The 11,293-nt window shown below is 50.6% G+C and overlaps 1 protein-coding gene across 1 annotated transcript; it reads left to right on the top strand.

The window, feature by feature from the left end:
- Positions 1–5,983: 5,983 nt before the first annotated feature.
- ATG101 (autophagy related 101) lies at positions 5,984–11,065 on the top strand (the record flags this gene model as incomplete). Its single annotated transcript, XM_080705892.1, has 2 exons — positions 5,984–6,235; positions 10,661–11,065. 2 exons carry the CDS (start codon positions 5,984–5,986, stop codon positions 11,063–11,065), a joined length of 657 nt encoding a protein of 218 aa, XP_080562018.1.
- Positions 11,066–11,293: the final 228 nt, after the last annotated feature.

Here is an 11,293-nt window from a genome sequence, read left to right as displayed (position 1 = left end):
CCAGGGGCCTTCTATCTTTGGGCTACACTCCCAGACCTATTTTATATTTTATTTGGAAACAGGGTCTCACTAAGTTGCTGAGAGGCTCACTAAGTAGCTGAGGCTGGCTTCGAACCTGTGCTACCCTCCTGTCTCAGCCTCCCAAGCACAGGGATTACAAGTGTGCACCACCACGTCCAGCTTTATTTATTTATTTTTTATTTATTTTTTGGTGGTACTGGGGGTGGAACCCAGAGGATTTCTACCTCCGGCCCATACTCCCAGACCTTTTTTATATATTATTTGGAAACAGGGTCTCACTAAGTTGTTGAGAGCCTCACTAAGTAGCTAAGGCTGGCTTCAAACCTGTGCGATCCTCCTGTCTCAGCCTCCCAAGCGCGGGGATTACAAGCGTGCGCCACCACGCCTGGCTATTTATTTATTTTTTATACCAACCATGTGTTAGGATTTCTTGCCCGGGTGTGTTTACTGGTCCACCTTCTCTGTAAGACTCTGCATTCCCAGAGGGCTAGAACTGTGACCTGTTCTCCTTGGTATTACTTGGGCCTGGCATGTGGACAGTTACACATATGTAACACATATGAATTAATGAAAGAATGAACACTTGCATCTTGGTTATCGGGAGTAAGGGCATTGGAGAGGACACTTCATACCACACAGTCCCACTCTTTTGGTCAAGACCCCCTCCCTCAATAGATAACCCAGACAACTTCTCAGTCAAGTTGACACATAAAATTAACCACTGCAGCAAACCCTTCATGGCGCTGAGCTTCAGTTTTATCATCTGTAAACTGGGGTTGGAGGGTAGACTTGTCCCTACCTCGAGAGGCACAGCAGTGCCTGTGAAGTGCTGGCACGGTGACTAGTGAGGCTCAGAGATGGGACTGCAATGCTGTATAGTGGCAGCGAAGGGCCTGGGATGGCGTACATCAGCAGAGAAGTGATGTCAGGCACTCCCCTTATTTGCTGATAGGCTGTGGGGGTTAGGCCCTTGTTCTTCCCCCTTACCAGGACTGGTTCCACCCACCCTAGGCCCTCCAACTCCTTCTTATAGGTTTTCCCTTTTCACCATTTTCTCCTGGTGGTCTTCTGGTTTTTTGCAGGCTCTAGAAGAGGTTGCTGGTCTGCAGGGCAGGCAGCTTTCTCTTTGTCCAGCCCCTGGGGAAACTCACTGATTGCCCAGCAAGAATCATCCACATCTGTGATGGTGCAAGGGCTGAACAACAGCGGAACCATGGGTAGGAAAGAAAGGGGACAGGGAGGGGAGAAGCCTGGCCAGAGGAGGGGGTGGTACATTTGGGTATAAAAGAACAGGTGGGAGAGGGAGGGCAGGTGACAGTGTATGCTGGAGCTGGCAGGTGCTACCACAAAGGAATCTATTGTATTCCTGATGAAAAGATGAACCCATTCATTCTGGACTCTGAATTCAGTGCTGTTCTATCTTGAAATTACCATGGTAGAAAATTTGTAAGAACGCCAGTACTTAGGAGGCTGAGACAGAAGGATTGCAGGTTCAGGGACAGCCTCAGTGACTCAGTGAGGTCCTTTGCAACTTAGTAAGACCCTGTTTCAAAATAAAGAATAAAATAGGGCTGGGGGTGTAGCTCAGAGGTAGAATGCCTTGGGGTTCAATCTCCAGTACAAAAAAAAAAAAAAAAAAAAAAAAAAAGAAAAGAAAAGAGAAAGAAAGAAAGAAAAAAATATAGAAAAAGGCAAAAACACTACAAATCAAGGCAGCTCCAACCAGAGAGTTAAACATTTCCTAGCATGCTCCTTGGTGGTGGAGTGTATTGGAGGGTGTGATACTGGAGAAACTAGAAATGGACCATCATCAGTAGAGGCATAAAAGCACTGGATTTGAATTCCAGGCTCTGTGGCCTCCTGAGTGACCTTGAGTAAGTTACTTAACCTTCCACTTGGTAGGATTGAAAGGTATCAGGTATAAATATATGACATTTAGAATCATTCCTTTTTCTAGTTTGGAGACAGGCTCTCACTAAATTGCCCAGGGAGCCCTTAACTTGTGATGCTTCTGCCTCAGCCTCTGACCTATCTGGGATTTCAAGTGTGTGCCATTGCTCCCTGCTTAGAATCATGCTCTTTTAATGCTACTCAATAAATGTTATCTATATTATTGTTTTGGGAGATGTGTTAGGAAAACCAGAATCTTAATCTTCAAGTTAGACAACTCAGGAGTGCCCCCTGTTGGAAGAAGTTGAAAGCCAGGCTCTGCAGGTCTTGAACAACTGAAACTCGGGCAGCCCTGGGTTTATAAATCTATAGAGAAGCGAAGTGCTCCTAGGAAGGTATACAGCACTAAAAATTCACTAATACTCATAGGACACTCTATAGGCCAGGAAGGTCTTTCATATAACAGATCCCTGTTGATAGAGGAAATCAGGAAGGTTAGGAGCCAGGTATGGTAGCGCATGCTTGTAATCCCAGTACTTGAGAGGCTGAGACGGGAGGATCAGAGGTTTGCAGCCAGCCTCAGCTACTTAGTGAGGCCCTCCGAAAGTCAGTGAGACCCTGTCTCAAAAATAAAAGAATAAAAAATAGAGTTCGGGGTGTAGCTCGGAGGTAGAATGCCCCTGACTTTAATCCCCAGTGCCTGGAAAAAAAAAAAAATTACAAGCCTTACAAGAACTGTCACCAGATCGGGGATAGTAGAGACCCAGGTGGTGCTACTGTACGAAGAAAGACCCTTTCTGTAGCATCTTTGGGTTGAGGGCCAAGGGCCCTGCCTATTATGCATGTTGGACCAGCTCAAGTTTTGCCATCCACTTGGCGTCATGCAGCACACCGGCGTGCGCTCAGCTCCGGCACCCCTCTCTAGATGGTCTGCCCCGGATCTCTGGGGATCGATGCCCTCCCTCTCTGGGACGCTCAGCTCCAAATCGGGGACCAAGTCTCAGAGGCCGGCTCACCGCCCATGAGTCCTCTCGGCCGAGGGAGGCAGCGTAGAGCCCGTGGATTCCTCCTTCCCTCCCATCTCTATGGCGGAAGTTGAGTTGTTCCAGCCAAACAACATTCTCGCTGGTGGCAGTGGATGGACTCGTCCAAATCAGGGGGGGAAACGCCTCTCCATCAAACCTTACGAGCCCAGGAATAGTCAGTAAAAGAGGATAGCCCCTGTTCCAGAGGGGATCAGCCTCCTGCGCGCGCTGCGGCGGGGCCCCGGACCCGGGGGCGGCCACGGGGCGGGCGCGGGGCGCCGGGCGGGGCGCAGGGCACCCTCGGGCGCGGGTGGCACCGCCCGGGCGGGGCTTCCGGTCCCGGCGCCGCTGGCGGTGGTCGGTCGGGCTGCGGCGGGGAGCGCCTGGGTGGAGTGCATCGCGGCAGGACTTGGGGAAGGTAGGGCGGTCTCTGTCCCCCGCCAGCCGGTCCTGTGCGGGCTCGGCGCCGGGAGCCGGGGCGGGGGCGAGGCGCGGGCCGGGGTCCGGTCTCTCGCGCCGCGGACGTGCGCGGGCGGCGGTGGCCACAGAACGCGGCCCGGGCCCAGGTCCGGCCCTGGCTCTCGCGCCGCAGCCGTGTAGCCATGGGTGTGCTTCTCCATCCAGCCGCCCAGCCCCCGAGCGGAGGCCGGAGGCGGGGAAGGGGTGTCCAGGTCCCCGGCCACACTCCAGCCTGCTCCGAGCTCCAGGAGCGCGCCAGCCTCTGCCCCCTCGGGGCGCCTTGGGCGAGACCGTCCCTGGTGAGCTCCCCCGCTCGCCGCGGCAGCGTGTGGGTACAGAGCGAGCGCGAGAACCACGGAGCACCAGATGCAGCTGCGGTGCGGAGGGCCCTGGGCTCAGGCAGAGGGTAGCGCTGACGTTGAGTAGAGCCTGAGCTCGGGGCCAAAGGAGGGAGATTGTGGCCTGTATGAAAGTTTGTAGGGGAGCCGGGGGTGGTGGCGCACCCTTATAATCTCAGTACTTGGGAGGCTGAGACAGGAGGATCATAGGTTCGCCGCCAGCCCCAGCTACTCAGAGAGAGGTTCTTTGCAACTTAGTGAGACCCTATTTCAAAGTAAAGAATAAAAAATAGGGCTGGGGGGTGTAGCTCGGAGGTAGAATGCTCCTAAGTTCAGTCCCCAGTATTGCAAAAGAAAAATAAAAGTTTGTAGGGGACCCAAGCGGGGAAGTTGTGGACCGGAGTTGGGAGGCTCTAAGTGGGAAACTACAGGATGGAGTTAAGCTAGAGGGCAGAAATGGGCAAAAGCAAAAAAGAAAAAAAAGAAAAAGCAAGCCTTTGTTCTTAGAGAAACAAACCCAGCAACCCTTACCCCTGGAAGGACCTGGAATGTGTATGGCAGGATTCCCTGGGCTGTTCCTTTGTAGTAGGTACCAGGACCTAAGTTTACTGTGATGAGTAGGAAATATTTTCTGCCCTACAGGAATGGCTACCTTGTAGGAGAGCCGAGAATAACACCTGGTAGTAAGGGTAGGCGGGAGCTGATTGCCAAGGGAGAGGCCAGCCAGCCTGATCACTGGCAGTCCACAAAAGGCTGACCTGGGTCAAGTGTTGAGCACCAGTGTTTAAGAGGGGCAGAGACAAATGGAAATAAACTCAGAAGAGAGCTGCCAGGACCCCTAGGAGACGATATATGGTGTCCAGCAGCATATGTGGTGTCCAGCAGCGTGTCTATGGGATTAAGGACCTTTAACTTGTTAGAATGGGGGAGGGGGCGATTCAGTGACACAAGAGCTGCCTCTAAATACAGGAAAAGCTTACTTATGGAAAAGGGGTGAGACTTGTTTTATGTGATAACAAAACTAAAACCAGTGTTTTGAGGCACAAGCTCTGGATCCCCTCAGCAGAAGAATAACTGATAAATTCCTTGTCAGGCTGCAAATTGCAGGCCTAAGCAAAGCAGATAAACTTGAGTAAGTTGGGTGTGGGGATGCATGCCTATAATCCCAGTACTTGGAAGGCTGAGACTGGAGGATCGAAGGTTCAAGGCCACCCTCTGCAGCTTAGCAACACCCTGTTTCAAAATATTAAATTTAAAAATATGGCTGTGAGCTGGGCTTGGTGGCACACCCTTGTAATCACAGCATTTGGGAAGCTGAGAGAAGGATCCGGGTTCGAGGACAGCCTCAGCTACTTAGTGAGGTCTTCTGTAACTCAGTGAGACCCTGTTTCAAAATAAAGAATGAAAAATAGGCCGGGCGTGGTGGCGTAGGCTTGTAATCTCCACTGGGAGGCGGAGACAGGAGGATTATGCTGGTTTGAAGCCATCCTCACTGGCTTAAGAGACCCTGTTTCCAAATAAAAAATATAAAAAAATAGGTTTGGGAGTGTAGCCCGGAGGTAGAAGGGTTTCCAGGAACCCCAGTACCACCAAAAAAAAAAAAAAAAAAAAAAAAAAAAAAGAGAGAGAGAGAGAGAGAGAGAGAGAGAGAAAGAGAAGAAAAGAAAAATAGGGAAGGGGTGTAGCTTGGAGGTAGAATGCACCTGGGTTCCATCCCCAAATACCACAAAATTAAATAAATAAATAAATAAATAAATAAAGTATGGCTGTGAGTATAGCTTGGAGATAGAATGCCCCTGGATTCAATCCCCAGTATCAAAAAAAGAAAGAAAGCAAAAAGAAACTTGAGTGTTCCCTCTTCCTCTAGGCTTGTATTTGGTGACTTACTAAGTTCTGGTTCTCCTCTGTTCTCTCCCTCCCACTCCCCCGCCCCTGGTGTAGTGGAGCCTTGCCTCACCTCTCGTGAGTAACAACATAAAGAATTTCAGCAGCCAGTACTTAGTGAGCGTTTACTACTTGCCAGGTACTGCATTGGTGGTTTGTGCATGCTCACATGTCCAGTCCTCAGACCTTCCCAGGTGGTGGTTCTTGCTGTCTCCCTTGATTGCCTGGGATCCCACAGGGGGGCCGTGGCAGGCCAGGGTTCCCATCCAGGGTGCCCGCATTCTGACTGGCTCCTCTTGCAGGTGGCCCCTGGTGGGGTGAAGCTCCCAGTCTTTGCCCTGTCACCTGCTCTGGTGTGGCTACAGGATGAACTGTCGCTCGGAGGTGCTGGAGGTGTCGGTGGAGGGGCGGCAGGTGGAGGAGGCCATGCTGGCCGTGTTGCACACAGTGCTTCTGCACCGCAGCACAGGCAAGTTCCACTACAAGAAGGAGGGCACCTACTCCATCGGCACCGTGGGCACTCAGGATGTGGACTGTGACTTCATCGACTTCACCTATGTGCGCGTCTCCTCTGAGGAGCTGGACCGTGCCCTACGCAAGGTTGTTGGGGAATTCAAGGTAGGCGTGTGCTACGGCCATGGCAGGTGGCCCTGGAATGCCCCTCCACCCTGCTGCTGTTGGAGCAGCTTACCTCCTGAGACTGAATTGGATTTGTTCAGGCTCTGCGGAGCTGACTCCGCAGGGAGGAGGGCATGTGTGTCTGGCTGTGGTGGGGGTGCTGGCACAAAGTTCCCCTGGGAAGAAGGCAGAGCATGAAGCCCTTGCAGTGATGGTGTCCAGGCTCCCTTGGAGAGGCCATTGCTCTCTTGCTCTTGACTTTCTCTGGCTCTGTGCCTTTCTCTTTTCTGCTTTTATGTCCACTTTTCCTTTTACCAGCTGGGCCTCTCCCTTTTGAGACTCCTCAGAGGTAGGGTTGTTTGGCCCAACAGCTGCCACCCAAGATAGATTGTCCCTTTGGGCAGTGTGGCATGTGTTTTTTTGTGGCTCTGTGGAAGGGACACACCAGGCTGCTGATGCTGACCCCAGGTGGTGGGAATGGCAGTATGGTTTTTAACGTTGTCTTCATTGAGAGTCACAGTGTTCCACTATTTCAGTGAGTGGCAATATATATATATATTTTTTTTTTGGTGATATTGGGGTTCCTGGAAACCCTTCTACCTCCGGGCTACACTCCCAGACCTATTTTTTTTAAAATATTTTTTATTTGGAAACAGGGTCTCTTAAGCCAGTGAGTCTGGCTTCGAACCTGCGCAATCCTCCTGTTTCTGCCTCCCAAGCGTGGGGATTACAAGCGTGCGTTACCACGCCCGGCAGTGAGTGGCTATTTTAAAATTATAAATACCTAAGAGAAACTTTTCTTCCTTTCTCTCCCTCTTTTCTTCTCTTCCTTTCTTCCTTCCAGATATCCAACGGATAATTTACTTTTATTCTGTTTTTCTCTCCTCCCCTCTCCCTCCCTTCTTGTCTAATTTCCATTCCACAAATGTCTGCAGAGCCCCTCCATTGCCAGGCATGGTATGCTCATTTTAGGGGTCCTCCTGGTGTCAGATGGACTCTCACCCAGCCACAGTATTCAAACCCTGCCTCCCCCGTCCCCTTCCTCATAAGCCCAGAAAGGGCAGGTTTGTGCAGCTTCCTGGATGCCCTTCAAGAGAGGTGGTGGTGTTCCTCCTCTGTCCTCCATGTGGCACTGAGGCATGCAGAACAGGGTGGCACCAAGCATGGGCCCTGGCACTGGGCCGTGCCATCCATGTCTGACCTAGGGCAAGGGACTCCACTGGGTGCATATACTACAGGGATTAAATGAATCAGATGTGTGTTCAGTGTTTGGCTGGAGCCTGGCACACAGTAAGTATTGAATTGTTAGCCATTTTTACCATGTGTCAAGGTTGCATGACCTCTGTTTATCCAGGGACCTCCGAGAGACCTCCCTGGTGAGCAGTTCAGGATTGAGGCATTCTTACTCTGGGTCTATACTAATTCAGGTGGAAAGGTGCTTCCTAGCTGGGAGGAGGAGGAGGAGTATGGGGCCACTTACAGCTGTCGGGTGGGAAAGGGAGAATACTTGAACTATTTGGTTCTATGTGCTACTCAGAGGAGAAACTTCCAAGATTCTGTCCTTCAGGTTCCCATCCTCATTCTGTTTCTTGGTTTCATTTTATATAAACATGATCAGTAGGCCTCACAGTCACCACTTCTTGCTTTTTTTTTTTTTTTTTTTGGTGCTGGGGATGGAACCCAAGGGCATTATACCTCTGAGCTATACCCGCAGTCCTATTTCTTAGTCTTTTCTTTGCGGGTCTGGGGATGGAACCCAGGGGCATTTGACCTCTGAGCTACACCCCCTGCCCTAGTTTTTATTCTTTATTTTGAAACAGGGTCTAACTGAGTTGCGGAGGGCCTCACTAAGTAGCTGAGGCTGTCTGTGAACCGTGATCCTCCTGTCTCAGCTCCCGAATGCTGGGATTACAAGGGCGCACCACCACGCCCTGCTAGTCTTTTCTTTATTTTTCTTTTTTCTGTGGTACTGGGGATGAAACCCAGGGGCATTTGACCTCCAAGCTACATCCCCTGCCCTATTTTTTTATTCTTTATTTTGAAACAGGTCTCACTAAGTAGTTGAGGCTGGCCACGAACCACGATCCTCCAGGCTCAGCCTCCTGAATGCTGGGATTACAAGCATGTGCCACCATGCTTAGATTTTTCTTTATTTTTGAAACAGGGTCTCACTGAGTTGTGAAGGGCCTCACTAAGTAGCTGAGGCTGTCTGCAAAATCGGTCTCAGCACTTCCTGCTTTTTATAAAGATAAGGTGAAAGCCCGTGTGGAAGTTTGGGTGTCATGAGATGAGGCAGAAGGATGTTAATTGACAGTGGAGAAAGCAGATAGAGTTTATCTAGGGAGAAGGAAATGTTGGAGAATATGTGAAAGATAGGGACCAAAGGAGTGGGTTGTGGAAGGGGAAAGCCCTGGATATGAAGGCAAAAGGGGGGAGTTTAGGGCTGGGATGTAACTCAGTGGCAGGGTGCTTGTCTAAAGCGAGTGAGGACCTGAGTTCAGTAGGAAAGGAAGGATTTCACAGTTGTACAATCTGCATTCAAACTCTAGTGTGGCTGTTTTTTTCTTTTTCTTTCTTTCTTTTTTTTTTTTTTTTTTTTTGGTGGTACTGGGAATGGAACCCAGAGGCTTTCTACGTCTGGGCTGCACTCCCAGACCTTTTTTTTTTTAAATTTGGAAACAGGGTCTCACTAAGTTGCTGATAGCCTCATTAAGTAGCGGAAGCTGGCTTCAAACCTGCGTGATTCTCCTGTCTCAGCCTCCCAAGTACTGGGATTTACAAGCGTGCGCCACCACGCCCGGCTCACAAATTACCTTCTCTTGTGTACCTCATTTTTTTTATATATACTGAGGATTGAACCCAGAGGTTCAATCTACCATTGATAAGAGTCTTACTACTTGCTGAGGCTGTCCTCAACCTGTGATCCTCCTGTAACAGCCTCCCAAGCACTGGAGTTATAGGCGTGCGCCACCATGCCTGTCTTTATGTACTTTCTTTTATCTCAGTCAATGGAGGTAATATACCTACCTCATAGGATTGTTGAGAAGAGCCAATGGCGTTGTTTAAAAGCACCTGGCACAGAAGCGAGGCCAGAATCCGGGCCTTCTATGAGGCAAGGCCGGTGCTGGAGCCAGCAAGTTCGGAATCAGAGTCCTCCGGGTTGCCAGGCCACTACTGGGGCCGTCAAGAGTGGGATCGGAACTTGCAGTGCGGCATGCACAGAGAAATATCACAGAAAATAAAAACCAGATGCTTCCCCTAATTAGCAAAAACTAGGAGGAAAGGGGTAACAGGAGGAGGTTGAGTAGTAGAAAGGGCCCTATTGAGAAGCAATTAAGGTGACCAATCAGAGGGGATGGGATGGGGAGGATGGAACCTTTTTAAAACTCAGGAGGTAAGCCGGGCGTGGTGGTGCAGGCTTGTAATCCCCGAGCTTGGGCGGCTGAGACAGGAGGATCGCACAGGTTCAAAGCCAGCCTCAGCTACTTAGTGAGGCTCTCAGCAACTTAGTGAGACCCTGTTTCCAAATAAAATGTAAAATGGGTCTGGGAGTATAGCCTGGAGGTAGAAAGCCTCTGGATTCCACCCTCAGTACCACCAAAAAAACCCACAAACAAAAACTCAGGAGGTACATAAACAAATGTATCAAAGATAATCACCAATCAAGCATGGGATCGAGGGGGGGGATGGGATGGGAGTTGGATGAGGGCTAATTGGATAATGTGTGCTTGTATATCCTCTCAAGTCTTGTATTCCAATGTGATGTATGATTACAATGCACCAATAAAAATATTAAAAATAAATAAATAGACACTGCTGTAGTTAAAAGCAAAAAAAAAAAAAAGTTCCTGGCACAGAGCTGGGTATGGCAGTGCACGCCTGTATTCCTGGTACTTAGGAGGCTGAGATAGGAGGATCAGAGGCTTGAGGCCAGCCTCAGCAACCTAGTGAGACTCTCAGCAATCTGGCGATATACCCTGTTTCAAAAGAAAAACATAAAAAAACGGGCTAGGAGGTAGGATGCCCCTAGGTTCAATCCCTAATACCACAAAAAAATAAAATAAAAAGGAGCTAGAGTGCAGCCTGGAGGTAGAACGCTTCCGGGTTCCATCCCCAGTACAAAAAAAAAGTTCCTGGCACAGAAGACATGCTACAGACCAGAGCGACTCCTGTAGCATCAGTTCTTACCCAGGCAGGACGAGTTGGGCTAGGAGAAGAGAGTGTCGGTTTGCTTGAGCCACACAGGCCGGCGGTTTCCTGTGTCACCACACATAAACCCTTAACCCTTTCTGGGCACCATTCCCTGCCATCCCTGAAGGACTGAGGAGATGGGAGCGCGTAGTTCCCAGGGGCGCAGGAGCAGGTGCTCAGGGGGCGGGAACCCAGAGGCTTGGTTTCGCTCATCTCTTACCCCTTCTTCCCTAGGATGCGCTACGAAATTCGGGTGGTGATGGGCTGGGCCAGATGTCCCTGGAGTTCTATCAGAAGAAGAAGTCTCGCTGGCCTTTCTCAGATGAGTGCATCCCATGGGAGGTGTGGACAGTCAAAGTGCACGTGGTAGCCCTGGCCACCGAGCAGGAGCGGCAGATCTGCCGGGAAAAGGTGGGCGAGAAGCTTTGCGAGAAGATCATCAACATTGTGGAGGTGATGAACCGGCACGAGTACCTGCCCAAGATGCCCACGCAGTCGGAGGTGGACAACGTGTTTGACACAGGCTTGCGGGACGTGCAGCCCTACCTCTACAAGATCTCCTTTCAGATCACCGATGCCCTGGGCACCTCAGTCACCACCACCATGCGCAGGCTTATTAAAGACACCCTTGCCCTGTAGACCTGGCTGGAGCCTTGGGAGCTTGGTGATGGCTTCTAGACCTTGGCTTCTGGGCATTGTACTGTCTGGCTCTTGGGGCTCTGGAGTCTGATCTGGTCCTGGGGAGACTTGAAAGGGGCAGCCCCTGGCTTCCTTGTTTCTGGCTGCCATCCTGGTAACCTTTGATGACTGTCAAGTCCTGCCTGTCGCCGCCCCGGCCCTCGGTGGGGTTCCCGTTCTCTCTTTTGT

This window comes from Muscardinus avellanarius, assembly GCF_963383645.1.
Source record: "Muscardinus avellanarius genome assembly, chromosome: 11".
Classification (NCBI taxonomy): domain Eukaryota; kingdom Metazoa; phylum Chordata; class Mammalia; order Rodentia; family Gliridae; genus Muscardinus; species Muscardinus avellanarius.
The sequence above is the reverse complement of the archived record's forward strand: the minus strand, read 5'-3'. Positions and strand labels throughout refer to the sequence as shown.